The sequence below is a fragment of the Dendropsophus ebraccatus genome, chromosome 12, assembly GCF_027789765.1.
Source record: "Dendropsophus ebraccatus isolate aDenEbr1 chromosome 12, aDenEbr1.pat, whole genome shotgun sequence".
NCBI lineage: Eukaryota > Metazoa > Chordata > Amphibia > Anura > Hylidae > Dendropsophus > Dendropsophus ebraccatus.
This window is the reverse complement of record NC_091465.1, coordinates 63589327-63612530: the sequence shown is the minus strand read 5'-3', so window position 1 is coordinate 63612530 and position 23204 is coordinate 63589327. Positions and strand designations below refer to the sequence as shown.

At 43.4% G+C, this 23204-nt stretch overlaps 1 protein-coding gene across 1 annotated transcript in view; it reads left to right on the top strand.

The window, feature by feature from the left end:
• The window catches only part of LOC138768724 (uncharacterized), a 77540-nt gene that overhangs the window by 20956 nt on the left and 33380 nt on the right, over nucleotides 1-23204 (top strand). The window contains exons 2-4 of the mRNA XM_069946681.1: nucleotides 17260-17408; nucleotides 20524-20649; nucleotides 21409-21573. Coding sequence (XP_069802782.1) covers nucleotides 17342-17408; nucleotides 20524-20649; nucleotides 21409-21573 — 358 coding nt within the window. The 5' untranslated portion in view covers nucleotides 17260-17341. The remainder of the gene's footprint in view (nucleotides 1-17259; nucleotides 17409-20523; nucleotides 20650-21408; nucleotides 21574-23204) is intronic.

Genomic DNA, 23204 nt, shown 5'->3' with positions numbered 1-23204 from the left:
TTGTTTTCACACAATGCACTGAACAACAGCCATTGTTTGACACTCAAAGCAATGGCCGTTGTTCAATGCATTGTGTGAAAACAACGGACATATTTTGGTATTACTTTAGTGTGAACATAGCCTTACTATAGTATGAGTAAATTTGGGCCATTGTTTATTCTGTACAGTGAACAATGTAAGCAAAAAGTAAAATAAAATGACAAAATTGGAAGATATCAATCAAGCAGGAACAGGGATGGAAAGGGGAGCAAGAAAGCATCACAGCCCTCAGCACTTCAAGGGCTTGGGAACGCCTTTTTGACACTTTGCACCAAAGAATTAAGATTCTTCCCGAGCCATAATCAAGGGGGGACATGACACTGGGAGAGAGGCATTGATAATCCTTGTAGTCTCGCCTGTATAGTGGTATACATTGCGGCATAGGCGGTTCTGCTTTAAGAGGGAGGAGTATATGTGTGTCTAAGGTATTACTATGAGGAGGGTGGAGAAATAGATGTAACTTCCTTTCTTATTTCTCTCTTTCTCTCCCAAGACAGTCTGTAGAATACATTCCTCTCCTATCATCCCTTTTTTAATCTTTACTTTAAAGAAGTCCAGCTACATTTTTTATTAAAGTATTGTATTGCCTCTGAAAAGTTATAGAAATTACCAATATACACTTATTACGGGAAATGCACATAAAGTGCTTTTTTCCCTGCACTTACTACTGCATCAAGGCTTCACTTCCTGGATAACATGGTGATGTCACTTCCTGGATAAAATGGTGATGTCACGACCTGACTCCCAGAGCTGTGCGGGCTGTGGCTGCTGGAGAGGATGATGGCAGGGGGACACTGAGGGACACTGGGCACTGGAGGGACACTGAGCATCCCTCTGCCATCATCCTCTCCAGCAGCCACAGCCCGCACAGCACTGGGAGTCGAGTCGTGACATCACCATTTTATCCAGAAAGTGAAGCCTCGATGCAGTAGTAAGTGCAGGGAAAAAAGCACTTTATAATAGGGATGGTCCGGATCTGGTTCGGACAGGGGTTCGTACGAACCCGAACCCTCCGCAATGATTACCGCTGTCTGCCCGCTCCGTGCAGCGGGCAGATCCAGCGGGAGGAACGCCTGGAAAACTGGGATACAGCCATAGCCATAGGCTGTATCCCATTTCTCCAGGCGGTCCTCCCGCTGTATCCGCCCGCTGCACGGAGTGGGCAGACAGCGGGAATCCGATGCCGAGCGTTCGGGTTAAGCCGAACCCGAACCTCAGCGGGTTCGGACCATCCCTACTTTATAAGCATTTCCCGTTATAAGTGTATATTGGTGATTTGTATAACTTTTGGGGGGCAATACAATACTTTTTTTAAATAAAAATTTTCACCTAATTTACTCAGTGTGAACATACCCTAACAGTGCAAATAATGTTTATGGTCATGTAGATTTTATGAAAACATAATCTAAAACTGCCTATCTTTTGCATGTATACATATTTGTTTGAGATTGCCACTGTGTATCTGGTACCATGTATAATTGTGTTTTTATTTAATGAGTTTTAGGGTACAAACACACACAGCAGATACGCAGCAGAAACGCAGCAGATTTGATACTGTGTTCAGTTATTTAGATCTAATCTGCTGCGTATCTGCTACGTATCGCAGCAGTAAATACGCAGCGTATATGCCGTGTGTGTTTGTACCCTCAGTTTGACATTTAACCACCAAGCCCATGGGAAGAGCAGTCCTTCAGCCATGGCTCCCTTGATATTTTCTCCCCAGGGTTTTTCTCCTCTTGAGTGCTAAAGAATGGCTCTTTGTGACTGGAGGATTATCTGTGTTAAACACAATTTTCATAGTTTTGGATAGTTCTGAGTTATGTCCTGACATTAAATTAAATGCACAAAAATTATAAATTGTAAATAAATTAAATTGTATTAATTAAAAAAAAAAGCATATTTTACATATGATAACAGCTTTGGTTTGGCGGTTCAGGGGTCAGGAGGATATTGCTGGAAAAATGGTAACATGATACTGGAGCAGGCATAGTGGTTAAAGAGGATATACCATCAGTTACATCCTCTTTAATCTGACCCCCGGATTGGCGTTGTCCTGGGGAAGCCGATGCTGCGGTCCGTTTTTTAGAACCACGGTCCGGTTCCCGCATACGGCGCAGTTCTATCCACGGGTCCCGGTGCTGAAGCACAGGAGGCGGGCCGGCCCACCCCCAGTAGGAGGGAATTCCCTCCCCTCTATGACGCTGCTCCACCTCCTCTGTGATTGTTTTAGTCCTGTAATTTTAATAATTTTGACACCAAAAGGGTGATTTGTGCATTCATTTAATATTTTCTGTTAATTCTGGTTGGGGTTGTTTACCCTCCAACCTTCTTCTTCAGCCATGGTTCCTTTGAGGTTTCCTCCCTGGAGGTTTGCTCCCTTGATGTTTCCTCCTTAGAGGGTTGTGCTGGAGGACTCTTTGTTAGATGAAAATTAGCTGTTTTAAGAACAATTTTCATAGTTTTTGCCTGGACATGTAGTTCCAAGTATTATGTCCATGGTATTGACTTAAGTTTTCAAACATGTGAATAAATAAATAAAATAATGCAAAAAATCAATAGATTGTGTACACTGATCTATGCTATGCCATAACATTGCATAGATCAGTGTTATCGACGATCTATGCATAGAGCCTGCCTGAGAGCAGACTATGCATAGAACAATGATCCGACAGGACTGAGGTAAGTGACTTACCCCCACCCATTGGTACATGATGACTGCATGTGTTTCTTTAGAGATAACCATGGTTAACAGAAGAGAAACAATGATGCCAAGCACCAGCCTCCTTTTAAAGTGTCCAGTGGTGTCATTCTTAATCATTTAATCACTTAATCATGACAGATTAATCTCCAGCCCTGTCCTCATCAACACCCACACCTGTGTTAATGGAGCAATTACTGAAACGATGTTAGCTGGTTCTTTTAAGGCAGGGCTGCAATGATGTTGAAATGTGTTTTGGGGGATAAGGTTCATTTTCTAGGCAAATATTGACTTTGCAAGTAATTGCTGTTAATCTGATCACTCTGTGACACCTGTGACAGTGGTTTTGCAGGGCCATTCCATGGCCTCCCTTACCTGCTTGCGCTCACTTTGCGGGGTTGGCAGTCACTGACTGACACAGTGTTGATTAAGTGTAGGGACTCATGTGGGCCAGGGGACCTGCACGTGGTACATGAGGCAATATGGTTTGATCAAATTATATACCAGGCGAGAGGCTTTAGTGTCAGCCAGGGCCGGCCTTAGGGGTGTGCAGCCAGTGCGGTTGCACAGGGCGCAGCATCACTCCCGGCCAGCAGGGGGCGCTCCTGCTGTTAGATGTTCTGTCTACAGAAGCGCCCTCCTCCTCCCGCAGGGGTTTGTTCCTTTCCCCTCTCCTGCCTTCCTGACAGCGCCCTCGGGCCACACAGGCATTTGCCAGACCATTAGTACCTGGCAAGTGCGGCCCTCTCAGCCCCCTGATGCTGCCTCTGGCCCAGGCTGGTTCTCTCCTCACACTCACATGCTGCACAGAGCTGCTGGTAGCTGGTGTGTGTTACATGACTACAACCCCCATCATACCCTGGTAGCTGGTGTGTGTTACATGATTACAACCCCCATCATACCCTGGTAGCTGGTGTGTGTTACATGACTACAACCCCATTATACCCTGGTAGCTGGTGTGTGTTACATGACTACAACCCCCATTATACCCTGGTAGCTGGTGTGTGTTACATGACTACAACCCCCATTATCCTCTGGTAGCTGATGTGTGTTACATGATTACAACCCCCATCATACCCTGGTAGCTGGTGTGTGTTACATGACTACAACCCCCATCATACCCTGGTAGCTGGTGTGTGTTACATGACTACAACCCCCATCATACCCTGGTAGCTTGTGTGTGTTACATGATTACAACCCCCATCATAACCTGGTAGCTGGTGTGTGTTACATGATTACAACCCCCATCATACCCTGGTAGCTGGTGTGTGTTACATGACTACAAACCCCATCATACCCTTGTAGCTGGTGTGTGTTACATGATTACAAACCCCATTATCCCCTGGTAGCTGGTGTGTGTTACATGACTACAACGCCCATCATACCCTGGTAGCTGGTGTGTGTTACATGACTACAACTCCCATCATGCCCTGGTAGCTGGTGTGTGTTACATGATTACAACCCCCATTATACCCTGGTAGCTGGTGTTTGTTACATGACTACAACCCCCATCATACCCTGATAGCTGGTGTATGTTACATGATTACAACCCCCATCATACCCTGGTAGCTGGTGTGTGTTACATGACTACAACCCCCATTATACCCTGGTAGCTGGTGTGTGTTACATGATTACAATCCCCATCATACCCTGGTAGCTGGTGTGTGTTACATGACTACAACCCCCATCATACCCTGATAGCTGGTGTATGTTACATGATTACAACCCCCATCATACCCTGGTAGCTGGTGTGTGTTACATGACTACAACCCCCATCATACCCTGGTAGCTGGTGTGTGTTACATGACTACAACTCCCATCATACCCTGGTAGCTGGTGTGTGTTACATGACTACAACCCCCATTATACCCTGGTAGCTGGTGTGTGTTACATGATTACAACCCCCATTATCCCCTGGTAGCTGCTGTGTGTTACATGACTACAACCCCCATTATCCCCTGGTAGCTGGTGTGTGTTACATGACTACAACTCCCATTATACCCTGGTAGCTGGTGTGTGTTACATGACTACAACCCCCATTATACCCTGGTAGCTGGTGTGTGTTACATGACTACAACCCCCATTATACTCTGGTAGCTGGTGTGTGTTACATGACTACAACCCCCATTATACCCTCATAGCTGCAGTGTTATATAACTACAACCCCCATGATCCCCTAAAAGCTGCAGTGTTACATTAACACAACCCCCATCATCCCCTGATAGGGTATGATGTAGAAAATAATAGCGAGACGGCACTCACTGGATTCAGCTGGATGATGTTTAGTTGCAAAAATCACCAAATACAAATGCAATGGCATACAGGGAAGCCTTGCAAATAAACAGCATCCAGCTGAATCCAGTGAGTGCCGTCTCGCTATTATTTTCTACATTGTATTCTTGTAAGTACCGCTCATGGACTGAGCACCGCTGTGTGTCACTGTAATACCACCATTTACCTGCATAAGCTTCCTGTGCCCCAGCGCCTGTACGCTTGGCTGGATGACCGGCAAGGATAAGTAGTGCCAGGATTTGCTACTATTACTGGATTTTTGTACCCTGATAGGGTATGATGGGGTTGTGGTCATGCAGCACTGCACCTGAGAGTGGGCGGTAGGTTTTGGTGGTGGTGGTGGTGGTGGTGGGGGGGGGGGGGGGCGCCGAGAAAAGTTTCGCACAGGGCGCCGTCTACCCTAAGGCCAGCCCTGGTGTCAGCCATAGGTGTGATGTGCAACAGCTCTTTTTTCTCCATGTCCGTATTGTAATTGTACGCTGCAAGTTTCTCAGTAAAATCAGTACAATCTGCTGCGAATGCAGTATGTGTGAACACTCCTTAAGTCAGTATGTTGGTAAGAATATGTATACAGTGTTCTCCAATCTCTGGTTCACTGACATTTGTAAAACTCCAAGCATATTGAGAGCTGTAGTTTTGATGTAGAGGCACAAGTTGGAGAACTCTAGTATACAGAACATACAGTATATCTTTAAATATCTGTTTACATTATGTAAATAAAACATTGAGTATATCATTTACTAATAAGCATAACATGTACATAAAAGATCATATATATATATATATATATATATATATACATACATACATGTAAATTTCCTCACCTGCTGCAATGAAAATACAGAAGATGCATACTGCAATAACCAGTCCCCTCATACCGAGCAGCCAGCCGTCTCATAAGCCTGCTTGGAGTGGATGCTTCTCTTACATCTGCTGCCGCTCCCTAAAGAGCAGATAAATTCAGCGATCTTGATAGAAATTTTCTCTGGAGAAAAATTACATATGCAAAGTAGTGAAGTGATTCAGAGATGTGCAATAAAAAATATCAACCTACAAAGGATCTTATCTGATGTTTAGACTCTGTTGGCTGAGCTTTGGAATTAGACAGACCTATGTGCCATCCAGAATATGTGCCTTCTCATGTGGATTCTCCATCTGGATAGAGAATAAATGGTTACTGTAATATGTAATATGCTATGCTTGTTTATGTTTAGCATGGCAGATTAAAAGAAAATTCTGGGCTGGGGTGATTTTTGGTAGAGGGCAAACTGCAGCTAACAGAATGTCAATTCTTTGAGTGGAGAGCAGCGCATGCGGAGGTGCGTGAGCCCTTTTATAGAGCTACTGTGGGACACCGAGGCAGGTGGGATTCCAACGATTTTACTCAGTGTGAACATACCTTTAATGTGCACGTTAATATCCAATATTCACAGTGCGGTCACTATTCAGATTTTTCCCACTGCATGTGAAAGCAGTATAAACTGCCCCTTTAGTTTGCATTGGTTGTGGACAATCAGGCATTTTTTGCTTAACATTTGGTTTTCTAACACTCTAAATTGTCTGTGACCTGTACCACAAGTCAAACTCAATTCAGCTATACCTGTGTGCTTCTTAATGGTTCACTTTCTCAGGGGTGATACAAATGAACACAATGTGAATAAACTATGTATCTTATACCACCACATCCACATCTTCGGTGTGAAACATGTCACCAATCTGAGCCTGAAAGATTTTAATAGGAAGAGCGAGTGGTGCAGAAAAACGGAAGTGTGTTTGTGCAGTTTTGTGTAACAGGGCATATTGGAAGGCCACGATCAGCCAATCTGCACAATGTTCTTGATCATGGTCATGGTCTTTCAACATGGTGAAAGATCAACGATTATGTCAGCGACAGTCTGCTGTGTGTTGCTCCATGTAATAGAAGTGGTGGCAGCTGACTTCAAGGACACTAATGGTCCTTTTACATGGAGCGATAATTCGGCCAATCGATCGTTTAGCGGTTTTGAGGCACAGAGAGATTAATCTGAAAGATTTCTGAAGTCAAAACCAGGAACAGACTATAAACAGGGTGCAGGTCATAAAGGAAAGACTGAGATTCCCTGTCTTTTCAAGTCCATTCCTGACTTTGGCTTCCAAAATTGGTCAGATAAATCTGCCTGTGTAAACGCACCATTAGACGAAAAGATAAATTGTTTGAAAAATTCGTTATTGCAATCGTTTTAAGATCGTTTAAGTCCATCTCACACATAGGATGAATATGTGAAAGACTGTTTACATGAAGTGATCTACTAATTTTAAGTGAACGACCAACAATCTTTTGAGAACATGTTGAAAGATCAAGAGGAACGATTTCTCGCTCAACACTTAATCATTTGCTGTGTTATCGTGAGAATTTGAACGATAATAGCTCCGTGTAAAAGGACCATAAGGATTGTTTGGGCTGCCCCTCCCCACTTTCTGTCTGTGCATGTAATAGCACAGGCAGTGAGCAGAGAATGAGGGGGAAGCAAGAGCTGAACTGACAGGTCAATTTTTTGCCAAGGTATGCCCTGCCTGATGGGCAGACAGAAGGGTTTGGCAAGGCGGGGAGGAGGTATGGCCTCCTCTGCACCTGATTTACCATGACTTAGGGTTCTATTACACGGATCAATTTTTAACGATTAACGACTAACCATAAATGATCGCAAACGAGATTGTGTATCATTAACCTGAAATCGTTCACCATATTACACAGAATGATAATCGTTAGATAAGATCGTTACTATGATTGTTATTGCGATCGTTAGTTCGATTCTTAGTATAACAATGAACAATGTGCAATTACACTGAACGATTAGTAAAAAAATACAGAACTTGAGCGAACGAATGTGGAATTACAGCGAACGATTAGCGAACGATTAACGAAAATCTTAGGTTCAGATCGAAATCAACGATCAACGACATAAAATGATTTTTCGATCGTTGACTGCAATTACACAGAATGATTATTGTTTAAATTCGAACGATATAAAGATTCACAGGATTTACTGAAAGGCATGCAACTCTTTGTAAATTCAGGTATGGGGTGCTTTATGTAAGACCAGTTTACAGGCACCCCGGCCTTCATAAATTCCCTCCTTAGTATTGCAGTTGGTTTGGGCTTTGGCACAGTAAGCCTGTGCACCATTTACAGGAAAAGACAGGGAGGCCGTGTTAGATAAACCAACATCGGTACTGTCGGTACCTATGCTATTTACAAGGAGAATTTAAGAATAAGAACTATTTGAACCTACAACATACCGTATTTTTCGCTTTATAAGACGCACTTTTTTTCCTCCCAAAGTGGGAGGAAAATCTAAGTGCGTCTTATAAAGCGAAGACGGCTCCCAAGCAGTGCAGAGCACCGCATGGAAGCCGTCCCGCCCGCCCCCTGTATTGCCGCTCACTATGCATATGCATAGTGAGCGGCTCTGAGCGATCCCCTCCGCCCGCCCAGCCTGCCCCTCCATCGCCGCTCAGCTGAGCTGATCAGAAGCCCGGGAAAGTGCAATGAGCAGCACTTTCCTGGGCTCCTGATCGGCTGTCAGCTGAGCGAGCGAGCGGGCGGAGGTGGTCCCGGAACTCACCTGTCCGGCGGCCCCAGCAGCTCCTGTCTCCCGTCGGCCGTGCGCACTTCCGACATCCTCCGGGCACAGGCAGCGGGGTACGGAGACTGCCTGTGTCCTGGATGTGTTCTGCAGCCTCTATCATTCATGATAGAGGTTGCAGGACACTTCCGGCACAGGCAGCGTCTCTGTACCCCGCTGCCTGTGCCCGGAGGATGTCGGAAGTGCGCACGGCCGACAGGAGACAGGAGCTGCTGGGGCCGCCGGACAGGTGAGTTACTGGTTTGTTGTTTTAGGGGGGGAAATGGCTGCTATGGGGGGGCACAGGGTACTAAGGGGGTTACTGGCTACTATGGGGGCACTGGCTACTATGGGGGTCACTGTCTACTATGGGGGTCACTGGCTACTATGGGGGCACTGGCTACTGTGGGGGGATTGGCTACTATGAGGGGCACTGGCTACTATGAGGGGCACTGGCTACTATGAGGGGCACTGGCTACTATGGGGGGATTGGCTACTATGGGGGGCACTGGCTACTATGGGGGGCACTGGCTACTATGTGGGGCACTTTATGGGGGATTGGCTACTATGTGGGCACTATATGCTATCTCCAAACTGTGACAATGAGCAAAATATTTTTTTTTCTATTTTTCTCCCCTAAAATCAGGGGTGCGTCTTATCAAAAGGTGCGTCCTATAAAGCGAAAAATACGGTAAGTATGTTTGTCCTGCAGCCCTTAGCTCTGTAGGTGGACTTACACGTTGCAAAACATTTTAGTGGTGCTATACCATGTAAGTATCGTATTTTACGGTGTATACAACAACTTTTTAACCCGAAAAATCTTCTTAGAAGTCAGGGGTTGTCTTATACGCTGGGTATGGTCGCCCCATAAGGAGGGGGAGTTCAAAAATGGCCCCATCCACACCGTATGGGGTGACCCTTACAAAAACAACGAACAGTTAACTCACCTGGGGCCCATACACCCAATAGCCTTATACGCCGGAAAAAACATCAGCTTTTTTTAAGGGTACAAACACACACACCGTATCGCAGCGTATTTTCTGCTGTGATACGCAGCAGATATGCATAAGATACGCAGATTAGATCTAAATAACTTAACACAGCATCAAATCTGCTGCGTATCAGCTGCGTATACGGTGTGTTTTTACCCTAAGGCTGCATTCTCACGTTCCGTGATCCTGACGGATCACGGACGTGGAATGCATGTACCGGAGTCCCCCCACGCCCGGACAGCATCTGTAATGAGATGCTGGGAGCGGGGGAGACTGTATTCATAAGGGCCGCACTGTAATGAATCAGCCGCGCGGTGCTCTTACTACAGCGCGGCGCTTATGAATACAGTCTCCCCCGCTCCCAGCATCTAATTACAGATGCTGTCCGGGCGCGGGGGGACTCCGGTACATGCGTCCCCTAAGGCTGCGTTCACACTACATATATTTCAGTCAATATATTTCAGTCAGTATTGCAACCAAAACCAGGAGTGGATTAAAAACGCAGAAAGGATCTGTTCACACAATGATGAAATTGAGTGGATGGCCGCCATATAACAGTAAATAACGGCCATTATTTCAATATAACAGCCGTTGTTCTAAAATAACAGCAAATATTTGCCATTAAATGGCGGCCATCCACTCAATTTCAACATTGTGTGAACAGAGCCTTTCTGCGTTTTTAATCCACTCCTGGTTTTGCTTGCAATACTGACTGAAATATACTGCCTGAAATATACATATACTGACTGAAATATACGTAGTGTGAACGCAGCCTCAGGGAGTTTCCTGATTTTCTTCTAATACAGCTTAAAGGGAACCAATCACATGAAAAATCTATATAAAGGCAATAATCTGTGCTTATACCCCCTCTAACACACTTCCCACACATGTATCTATAGCAGCTGTCCCTGCCCCACACACCCCAAAATCATACTTTGATCTTGTCCCCGCCGTATGCAAATCCCAGGAAGGTAGTCATGTGGGCGTTTGTTCAGATCAAGTAGTCACAGCCTCGGGGGGCGGGGTATCGCTGTAATCACGCCTCTATGGGTGTCATACACAGCCCCTGTCACTGCATCATCATATGGGGCGGGGCCTGGACTGTGTAAGGGCCCTTTTACACGGAAAGATTATCTGCCAAAGATTTGAAGCCAAAGCCAGGAATGGACTATAAACAGAGATCAGGTAATAAAGGAAATCCTGAGATTTCTCCTCTTTTCAAATCCATTCCTGGTTTTGGCTTCAAATCTTTGGCAAATAATCTGTCAGATAATCTTTCCGGGTAAAAGGGCCCTAACTGAGATACAGCACAGCGGCTGCCTATCCTCCCTGCACTGTGTATGTGTGACCCGGCCTCTCATACAGGCAGCTGCTGCTGTACTCAGCGTCTCTGTATGAAGGATCTTAGCCCAGCTGAAGCCAGCACAAGCCACAGCAGTGTTATTCTTTTGCTGGTGGCTACACAAGGGTTAAAATCCTTCATTCCAGGACGCTCTTCTCCCCCCTCCCCCTCCCCCTCCCCCTCCACATGCTCTTTTGTGCTGCTCCATGTCCTGTAACAGCAGCGGCCCCCTCCTCTCCTATGACCCATCCTCCTCCTGGCTGCGGCACTCTCTGTCTCTTATCTCCCTCTCTGACAGCATCGCTGGATGTCAGGGAGAGAGACAGACCGGCACCTGAGGCACATGTGGAAGGAGAGGAGGGGGCTAGGAGCGTCCTGGAATGAAGGATTTTAACCCTTGTGTAGGCACCAGCAAAAGAATAACACTGCTGTGGCTTGTGCTGGCTTCAGCTGGGCTAAGATCCTTCATACAGAGATGCTGAGTACAGCAGCAGCTGCCTGTATGAGAGGCCAGGTCACACATATACAGTGCAGGGGGATAGGCAGCCGCTGTGCTGTATCTCAGTTACACAGTCCAGGCCCCGCCCCCTATGATGCAGCAGTGACAGGGGCTGTGTATGACGCCCATAGAGGCGTGATTACAGCGATACCCCGCCCCCCGAGGCTGTGACTACTTGCACTGAACGAACGCCCACATGACTACCTTCCTGGGATTTGCATACGGCGGGGACAAGATCAAAGTATGATTTTGGGGTGTGTGGGGCAGGGACAGCTGCTATAGATACATGTGTGGGAAGTGTGTTAGAGGGGGTATAAGCACAGATTATTGCCTTTATATCGATTTTTCATGTGATTGGTTCCCTTTAATCGCTATTTAACGGGCAAGTACTTCCACTTTCTCATATAACTCGTGTTTCAGTTCTTCACCATTTTCATGATATTTATTTATATTAGTGAATCAGAACAGGTTATATACACGTGGAGGCTGAAAAACTCTTATATGCTTAAGGCCGGGTTCAGACTACGTAAAAAACACGGCCATATTTCATAATAACGGCCGTACTTGCACAAACAACGGCCGTTATTTGCGCAAATACGGCCATTGTTATGAAATACGACCGTGTTTTTTACGTAGTGTGAACATAGCCTCATAGTGGAGACAATGACAATTTTAGTGGAGTCTGACACCACTTCAAGGGAAACATACATTTAGAAATGTGTCTAAATGTGCATTATTGTTAACCTAAAACCATAACGCCCCTTTAACTCCATGTACCACCATTGCATTTCTATGATGTTTTCAATGAATATGATGTGTATTGGCATTACAAGCCCATGGCACCATCTGCTGGCTACACAATAGAGTCATCTCAGTGTTACTTTTTGCAACAGTTAATGGGTTACTTTTCAGGTCCTTGGTCCCGATGGTCGATAAATTATGGGGACACATCCATACCTGCACAAAACTAATGGCTGCTATTTCCGAAGAATTCAATAGGAATTAGTGAAGACTGAAAATAACGGTTGTTACTTTAAATTAAAATGGTGTCTCCTTTTTAAAAAAAATAAACTATAGGGAAGATTTATCAAACATGGCCAATCAGATTCCACCTTTCATTCCTCACAGGCTCTTTGGAAAATGAAAGGTGGAATCTGATTGGTTGCTAGGGGCGACTGAGCCAGTTTAATTTTATACCATGTTTGATAAATCTCCTCCTATGTGTGAACATGGCCATAGAGGTAGTTTATGTCTCTTCAGCCTACAGCTATTTTCATTTCAAAATGATGGCCGCCAAAAAAAAATATCAGAGAAGAAAAATTGTGTCAACATAGCCTAGAAGTGATTTGGTGAATCAGCTATTAGAGGATCCTGGTGAAACACTAACTGAGCTAAATGTGACATATAAAACATGAAGCATAGGGGCCAGTTCACACAGAGCAAAAAAGGCAGAATTCTGCCTGCCTCAGTGTCACACAGTGTCTCTATGGGATGGCTCATGCGCCTCCGCCTCCACTGCTCTCCGCTCAAAGAAGTGGAGGTGCATGAGCCCTCCCATTGATACACTGAGGCAGACGGGATCCTGCTGTTTTTGCTCCATGTGAACTAGCCCTTACACTTGCCTGCTGTGAAAATAACAATGCAAGAGATAAGCAAATTGATATAACACAGAGCAATGTTTTATATGTGTTAAATGTGCAGTGTGGATCCACAAACTTTTCCTACCATTTCCACTACTGCTTTATGTGGCAGAGGGGTTTCTGAATCCCTTTAAGTACAAGAACACAGGTGCAAGTGCTCCTTCTGCACGCCCTATAGTTATATGCCTACTGATAATTACAGCCCTCCAGTTCCTTCATGTAGGAAATACACTGTCTTGTGTTTCCAATACAAACATTGTTGCCTCTGCCCACACTGATATCATATGATATATAACATCATTCACAAAAGATTCCATTTATTTCTAAAGGCACTAGATCAAATATTACATATAAATAAAAAAGGTATACATGGGCAGATATAGGCATTATATATATATATATATATATATATATATATATACCACTCATATTAGTAGGATTTGCTAATCACTGGTGTTAAAGGGGTTATCCAGCAAAATCTTTTTTTTTTTTTTTTTCAGATCAACTGTTGTCAGAAAGTTATACAGAGTTCTAATTTACTTCTATTTAAAAATATCAAGTCTTCCCATACTTATCAGCTGCTGTACGTGCTGCAGGAAGTAGTGGGTTCTTTCCAGTCTGACACAGTGCTCTCTGCTGACATCTCTATCCGAGACATGAACTGTTGAGACCAGGAGCAAATCCCCATAGAAAACCTCTCCTGCTGTGAACAGTTTATGTCTCCGACAGAGATGGCAGCATAGAGCACTGTGTCAGACTGAAAAGAAGACGACATTTCCAGCAGGACATACAGCAGCTGATATTATGGAAAGACCTGAGATTTTTAAATTACAAATCTATATAACTTTCTGAAACCAGTTGATTTGAAAGAAAAAGTTTTTCACTGCATAACTCCGTTAACATCAGTGGAGACAATAAATACCCTTAAATACCCCTAACTGCGATCTTATTTTGGCAACCATTGTCGATTCTCTCCAAGACCTCCAAGAAGGATGGGGACTTATTTGTTTTTTGATCATATAATGTTAGTCCCACCAGCCACAGCACAATCCTCATGCTGCCGATAGATATTAGACAGATATGAGATAGATAGATAGATAGATAGATAGATAGATAGATAGATAGATAGATAGATTCCATAAAAAATGGATGTCATACACTGATGCACAGCAGTGGTCTAGTAACCTGGTGATTACATTTGGACCATTAAAGGATCTGTTTCTGTGCTCTACAGCAGGACTTCTCAAACTTTTTATTGCTGGGGCCTCAAAAACCCCCCACATACTACTACTACTACTACTACACAGTGTCAGATACTGCCATGTAGGACACATTATATGCCAGAACTCCTGTATAACCCAATACCACACTGCAACAATGCATACTGTTCCACCTGTATAACAGAGCCTACACTACACCAATAAATACTGTTCCACTTGACTAACCCAACATCACACTGTATTATTACATGCTGCTTCTCCTGTAAACCAGTACCACAGTGCAGCACTCTTGTCTCCATAACCCTTGTCTCTGAGCTCCCCTCCGACTACGTCACCACCTGGCTGACAAATGCCCCACTCAGACCCTCAGTGACTGGGGTGGAACACCGATGCAGTCATTGACTGGCTGAACGGGCTAAATCCCACCCATCCATGACATCGAAAACAGGTCGTGCCGTACCCAGGACCTGGGAGAAGATGACAGTTGGCAGGGTCCGGGAGCTCTATGCTGCGGAGCAGTGCTGGCTCGGGGAGCAGTAAGCATATTGGCTTTTTAATTCCCCACCCCTTGTCAGACTTCTTTAAAGGCTTTTTTGCCCGGGAGGGAGAGGACAAAAGAAATAATGTGCACTTACCTCCCCAGCTCCAGCACCGTTGGCCACATACTGCCGCTCTGGTCCTCTGGTCCCCAGACGCTTCCTGGTTAGAGAGAGGACCTGGGACGTGAAGTCTCAGGCCCACTCAGCCAACCAAAGGCAGTATCGGGGCCCTGCCTCTGCTGCTGACTGGCTGAGCAGGCCTGAGACATCACGTCCCAGGTCCTCTCTATTACCATGAAGCATCCAGGGACGAGGGACCAGAGCAGCAGTATGCGCCCAGCAGTGATGGAGTCAGAGAGGTAAGTGCACGTTATTTCTTTTTTCATCCCCCTCCCCGGCACTTTGGCAAAAAAAAATTTTTCCCGCAAATCTGTCAAACTCACACTTGTATGCCATTGTCACAGATATTACTGACAAATACACAAAAAGATACATAGATAAAGTAGATACACACACACTGACATAAACATACATACATACACTGACACACATTCACACAACACTTACAGCTCTCAGTCCTCCCCCTCTTCTTCTGTGTAGTCGGGCTGATCTCCACACGGTATTATTGCGAACCTGCAGGTCATGTGATCCAGGTCCTTCAACACTCTTTCTCTCTCTGTGTGTAGGACACTGGCAGGTTTTTGCTCCTCTGTTTACATCCTATTGATGTTCAGCCTGGTCACCCTGCACTACAGGGAGCAGCCTGAACACGACAGTGGGGGTCCCCTCTTTGGCCCACTGTGCAGCCGAACCAGCTACACATGCTGTATGGCCGCCACTGTTCCTCATTATTTTTTTCTGTGCCTCCCTGATACCTAATTAACCTTCTCTAACCCTGCTTCTACATATCTCTCTATCTAATGTACATGTGTATGGTTAACTCACTGTAAAGGAGCTTACTGGTGGGTTGCTGATGTGCTTCTGTATATATATACAGTAGTAAAGGAGGGAGAGTGACGTTGCAGGGGAGTGGCTTGTAGCCGATTGGCCGCCTGCAAGGGATTACCGATAATCCCTTGCACCTGCACTTGTAACATCATGTAACATTTGCCACTGCCATTTTGAAACGGGTTTGTAGGGACTTTGCAAAAAGTTTGGTTCTGTAACAAACCAAAATTTTGCAAAATTAGTAAAGAATCTAGGTGCATGAAGTTTGGTTCGCTTATCTCAAGTTATGGATATTATGGGGAGATTTTACCAATATTTTAAGTAAATTATGAAGTGGACAAAATCTGTAGATTGTGGATGTAAATATAAAACTTAATCTAAAATTTAGGAAGGCTTAGGAAGGATTACTGAACAGAATATCTGGAAAGTAAAGGGTTCACTTATGGCATAGCCACAGATATACTGTGAATATGCTATAAGTTTCCCAGATGGATTTAATATATCTCAAAGTATAACAGCATATTAAAGGTTAAAGTGTCACTGTAGTTATAAATTTCAAAATCTAAATCAACAGTAGATTGCAATATACATTTATTATTATTATTATTATTATTATTTGTTATCATGCTGTAAAACAAAGCTGAACTTACCAGAAATCCAGGTCCAGTCTCTTGAAGACAGATTTTCTGAAAAAAAAAACCCCAAAAAACTAAACACAGGAATTTCGGCCAGTACAGAGAGTGACGCTCAATGTGTCCATCAATCACATGACTGCCTTCTCTCTGTGAGCACTCAGATGGCCTGGGATACACAGGACTTCCTGTGTTTAGAAAACATGAAAACAGGAAGTGCTGTGTTTTCCATGATAACAAAAAATAAAAATAATGAATGTAAATTGCAAACTTGCTTTATATCACATCTGCTGATTTAAATTTTGAAAGTAATAAAGGCAGTGACACTTTAAACCATCATTACCCAATTCAAACCAAACGTGGAGGCATGGTCTAAACGCCCCTAATTGGTTGTTCAAAGGATCAAAATGAACTGGATGCTTCAATCATGGGCACCTTTATGCTCCTGTTTTGGGACAGTAAGAATAGCGTCCCTAATAGGAAAATAGTGCCCCCCTAATTACAAATAGTATACTCTGGAAGCAACTGGTAACCCCTTCTAAAAAGTGCTAACCCCTTTTAGAAAATAGTACTCTTTTTTTCTCCAGAACATAAATATACTCACCTTACCCTGATCCCATGATGATCGTAAGAACTGAGGTCTCTTCGAGCCTGTCAGAGAAATCAGACGTCCTAGCTATGAATCTATCGTCTTGTAGGCAACAATACAAAAATAAAATAAAAAAACTATGGTAATATAAAACTATGGTAATCTTTAGTTTGGTACTATAATATTATTATGATATTACTTTCCTCCTTTCTGACATCTTCCAGCACCTGTGTCCTGCAGGAGTCTCCCCAAGGATCACTACCTGATATCTATTATTATGGAGCTCATGGAAAGACACTGACACATATGAAAACCGGCTTCATCATGATACTTCTACTGCACATCTGTGTTCATACTATTCTGATTGCTTCAGGTAAACTCTACTCTATTTGCTTTTTTAGGATTGGGTTTAGGGGGAGTAAAGCAGTAAACTCTATCTGAGCTGATTCCAATAGCTGAAAACTACTGAGGAGATGAACCAATTGGCTGCTAATACTAGGTGAAGGGCAGAACCTACAGCATTTGCTTCTCTTAATAGAGGAGATTACCAAACATAATCAAATAGATAGATAGGGACCTAATAAAATTCATAAGGGGTCAGTAGATTGTGAGAGTGCCAAAACGTTGTAATATACTTGTTTTACCAATGTAGTAACTGTTTGGAGATGGCTGTAAGAGTCACCGTATCATCGCTATAGGAGATATACAGTAGTCAGATTAGAAATGGGGTTACGGGGGGGGGGGGGGGGGGAGGACACTTAAAGCTTGTATTAGGCTTGGTTCAAACTGCGTTTTTGCAATTAGTTTTTTTCATCCGTTTTTTTGCAAAAAAAAACGGATGAAAAACGGATGAAAAAAAACTGATGCACACAAATGCATTAGTTTTTTTCATCCGTTTTTTGAAAAAAAATGGAAGAAAAAAATGGATTGCAAAAACGCAGTGTGAACCTAGCCTTATAAAGGGCATCTGGTGGTGGGGATGCTGATGCAGATTTTGCATGAGGGTGTCAGAGCAAACAGGTGTTTGTATGTTTGTAAAGGCTATGGATGTACTGTGTATAAAGACAATTAATACAGTAGAACATACTCATCATACAGCAGTCCTCTTACACAACAGTAAATATAGCATGTATAAGAATACACATATTGCTAAGTTTTTTTGTGTTTCAGTTAACTCATGTAGTTGACATGACACCTACATGGTGTTACAGACTAAGGCTATGTGCACACACAAAAACACAGAAAGGCTATGTTCACACAGTGTTGAAATTGAGTGGATGGTCGCCATTCAGTGAAAATAACATCTGTTATTTCAGAACAACGGCCATTTAAAAAAAAAAAAAATAACGGCAATTATTTGCTATTAAATGACGGCCATCCACTTAATTTCAGCATTGTGTGAATATAGCCTGTGTTTTCAATCCACTCCTGGTTTTGGTTGCAAAATACTGACCAAAGTACTGTGTGGGAACATAGCCTAAGATTGCCTTTACATAGAGACATCTGACAGTTTTTCAAAGTCAGGAACAAACCATAAACAGAGAACAGGTCATAAAGGAAAGACTGAGATTTCTCCTCTTTTTAAATCCATTCCTGGCTTTGGCTTCAAACATCCGCAGATAAATCTCTCTATATAAAGGCACCTGAACAGGCTCCAAACTTTACATTGACATCTAACACAGCACATTCTATTAAAGGGGTTGTCCAGTGAAAATCTTTTTCTTTCAAATCAACTGGTGTCAGAAAGTTATATAGATGTGTAATTTACTTCTATTAAAAAATCTCAAGTCTTCCCATACTTATTAGCCGCTATATCTCTGGATATCGTGTACTTGGATTTTGCAAAAGTGTTTGACACAGTTCCTCATGGCAGTCTGATGGGTAAGTTAAATTCTATCGGTTTGGAAAGTTTATTGTGTAATTGGATTGAAAACTGGCTTAATAATTGTACCCAGAGAGTGGTGGTCAATGATTCCTACTCCGAATGGTCCCCGGTAATAAGTGGTGTACCCCAAGGCTCAGTACTGGGCCCTCTTCTGTTTAAATTGTTTATTAATGATATTGAGAATGGAATTAACAGCAATGTTTCTATCTTTGCAGATGACACCAAGCTTTGTAATACAGTACAGTCTATGGAGGATGTGCAGATGTTACAGGATGACTTAGACACACTGAGTGTTTGGGCGTCCACTTGGCAAATGAGGTTCAATGTGGATAAATGTAAAGTTATGCACCTGGGTACTAATAACCCGCATGCATCATATGTCCTGGGGGGAGTTATTCTGGGAGAGTCGCTGATAGAGAAGGATCTGGGTATACTTGTAGATAATAGACTACAGAACAGCACACAATGTCAGGCAGCTGCTTCTAAGGCCAGCAGGATATTATCATGCATTAAAACAGGCATGGACTCACGGGACAGGGATATAATATTACCGCTTTATAAAGCTTTGGTGCGGCCCCATCTGGAGTATGCTGTCCAGTTTTGGAACCCGATTCATAAAAAGGATGTTCTAGAGATGGAGAGGGTACAAAGACGGGCAACTAAACTAATAAGGGGAATGGAGCATCTTAGTTATGAGGAGAGATTAAAAGAATTACATTTGTTTAGTCTGGAGAAGAGACGTTTAAAGGGAGATATGATTAATTATTTAAATATATAAATGGCCCCTACAAGAAATATGGGGAAAAGATGTTCCAGGTAAAACCCCCTCAAAGGACAAGAGGGCACTGCCTCCGCCTAGAGAAAAAAAGGTTCAATCTCCGGAGGCGACAAGCCTTCTTTACCATGAGAACTGTGAATCTGTGGAACAGTCTACCACAGGATCTGGTCACGGCAAAAACAGTAGAGGGCTTCAAAATAGGGCTAGACAAGTTCTTAGACCAAAATAATATAGATGCATATGTATAGAACCTATCACCCCTCCCCCTTCCCTGTATCCATCCCCTCCTTGGTTGAACTTGATGGACATGTGTCTTTTTTCAACCGTATTAACTATGTAACTATATGTTGTGCAGGAAATGTTATGTTTTTAATCTGACACAGCGCTCTCTGCTGACATCTCTGGCCGAGACAGGAACTGTCCAGAGCAGGAGAGGTTTTCTATGTGGATTCACAAAAAAAAAAAACGAGACAGAATTCCTGTCTCGGCCAGAGATGTCAGCAGAGAGCACTGTGTCAGACTAAAAATAAAACATTTCCTGCATGACATACAGCAGCAAATAAGTAAGGAAGACTTGAGATTTTTTAATAGACTTCTATTACAAATTACAAATCTAGATAACTTTCTGATATCAGTTGATTTGAAAGAAAAAGATTTTGCTGGATAACCCCTTTAGAGCTGTCAAGTTCCAGTCTGCTGCATCTGTATTGTATATGCGTATTATTTGTTTCATCTATGGTATATACAGCCGTATTACAGATCTTCTTATGCATATGCTGCTATATTGCTGTATTCTATAGTCTAACATTCTCCTTTTATGTCCAGCTAATTGTCTTAGTTGTGAAATGTGTGAATCAGCTGATAGCATGGGACCAATTGACTGTAATGGATACCAATTTCGGTGTGGTGAAAACCAAACGTGCTTCACTTTGCATATGAGCACATACAATAGTGAGTATTATATAATGCCTGACCTATTCCTAATGGAAAAACATATGCTTACAAGACCTCATGCCCGCATTACCCTGCATCGCCAGGCTCCTGTACCCCGCTGGATGCCATTTTCCCCTGATTGTGAGGTACGCTGCCACATAGCTGAAAGCTGGGATTTAGGCGATTTAGCCAATCAGTGAATGCAGGGGTATCCCACCCCAGTCACTGACTGGCTGAGCAGGGCACCCCTCAGCCTGGTCGTGACGTAGGAGCAGAGGGTGACATGGAGGCCATTGGCGGGGTCCAGGAGCGGGGGCACCGGGTCAGGTAAATATACCTTCTTTATTGTGTTTCCCTAACCCCCAGACCGAAATCCCCCCCCTCCCCCACACACACAGGACTTCCCCTTTAAGGACTTGTACACCGGTCTTAATAAATGTCCCCCTTGGTGTCTCTGAATCTATGGAAAGGCATCTGGTCTATTGTTGCTGATGTTATTTTGATAATTTTATGGCAGCTTTATTTGTGCACAATATAGCGTTAATTATACACTCATATGTACAAGTATATATATGCTTATACGCTACATTGTGGGGCATGAAAAAATGTACTTTTAAATTCTTATTCTTGTCTGCAATTTTTCCAATATTAATTTATTAATTTTCCTAACATTAAGATATATACTGGTTTGGGCCATGCAACACTAAATGAACAGAAATATTCTGAAGCTGAAACGTATGGCACTGATATTAACTTAGTTTTTTTTCTGTCTCTCAGTTCAGGAAAGTCGTCTCAGTCGTGTATACAATTACGTAGTCAATAAACAATGCTGGGATCACATGGGTTGTCAATGCAGCGGCAAAATATCATCCCCGTCACATAAAATGACGTTCATCACAGACTGCTGTGGCTCAGAAATGTGCAGGACACCGCTTCCAACATGTAGGTATTATGGGTGGATCTTTTTATCAACCCTATAGGAAAGCGTGCTAATCAAGACAGTGAGGTACTCGCTCAACTACTAATGCTTTGTTGGTCGCAGTCCTGTTCAATATAATTATTAGAGATGAGCAAACTGTAAAGTTTGGGTTTTTGCTGAACGGAACTTTAAGGAACTGCACTAAAACAGCTAAACATCTTCAGGCATTTAGTTGTTTTACGGCGGCTTGCAAAAGCCGCTCATTTTACTTACCTTTCTTCACTCCCCCAAAGTCTTTTACTGTCTCTTTTTTTGGTGACAGTCTGCTCAGCCAATCACTGGTCGCAGGTGCTGTCTGTCCCATCTAGAATGACAGCCAGCACAGCCAATCACTGGCTGAGTCGGACAGGACATCACCGTAGCCAGTGATTGGCTGTCACTGTAGAAACAAGAGTGACAGCTTGCTCAGCCAATCACTGGCTGTGGCATTACTGTCCCATCTTAGTCAGTTATTGACTGAAGGGGCTGAAGACTCAGAAGACCAAAGAAGGACACTGAGGGAGCGTGGACAGGTGAGAAAACCCTTTATTTATTTATTTATTTATTTTTAATGTTCAGTCGCCATCTTGCTGAACTTGTTCCGAACTTCGCTAAAAGCTTGGTTCGATAGCTAACTTAATTTTTTTGCAAAGTTTGAAAAGAACCTGGGTTCCGCAGTTTACTCATCTCTAACAATTATGTAGCTCCAGGTATCTTCCTAGTCCATAATATGGCTTTTTATGGAGGAGCATGTGACAATATGTTGTGTCCCACCACAAATGTTACTAGTGCATACACCCCTCGCAAAAACCTTTACTCTAAGTAAAAGTGGTAATGAAGTAGTACCTAAGTTTTGCCAGTAGATGCCGCTAGTATGTATGTCTTGTACCTATGTATTGCACAGCTGTAGTACTCAAGGGGTTATAGTTTTTGTGATTTGTGCATCAATGAGAGCTCTTTCTCTTTTCCACATCTCTATTCTTATTTGTATTCTTATTATGTAGGAGGTTCTCAAATGGGGAGAGGAAGTGTAGACACACTTAGTGAGAGTCTTAGTCTGGTTCCCATATAGAGAGGACGAGTCCAGTGTAGTCTAGTCTACAAACACACATGGGAAGTAGGGACACTCTTTTCTTGAAAGCAGCACTACTACACACTATGCAGTGCTAATTGCTCATAGAGAGGGCAAAATTAGGGATCATCCCAGCCCACGCCGTGAGCAAGTCTAAAGGTGCAGGACAGTATCCTGAAGCAAGAGGAACCGATCAGGATAGAGCAAAGTTGCTAGAAGCCTATGTACTCACAGCACGGGTGTAATCAGAGAACTCTGACCACTCTGCTTAACCGAGGAAACAGGGTCTGAGGCTTGTGCCTCTAGGACGGGTCACCCGACACTGGTGGGCAATAGGTCGTGCAAAGACAAGAGGTCAAAACACGGGTACAAGTATTCTATCTACTCTCAAGTATTCTATTTATTCTACTTTTAAAGTCCTGGCAGAGAACAGTACTACCATGGATTGGGACTCTCTCGACGTCCTCCTCGCTACTTCTCTGAACTTACTCTACTAAACTAGCATGGCTAAACTACCTCTCAAGCTCTTAGCACAAATCCTGT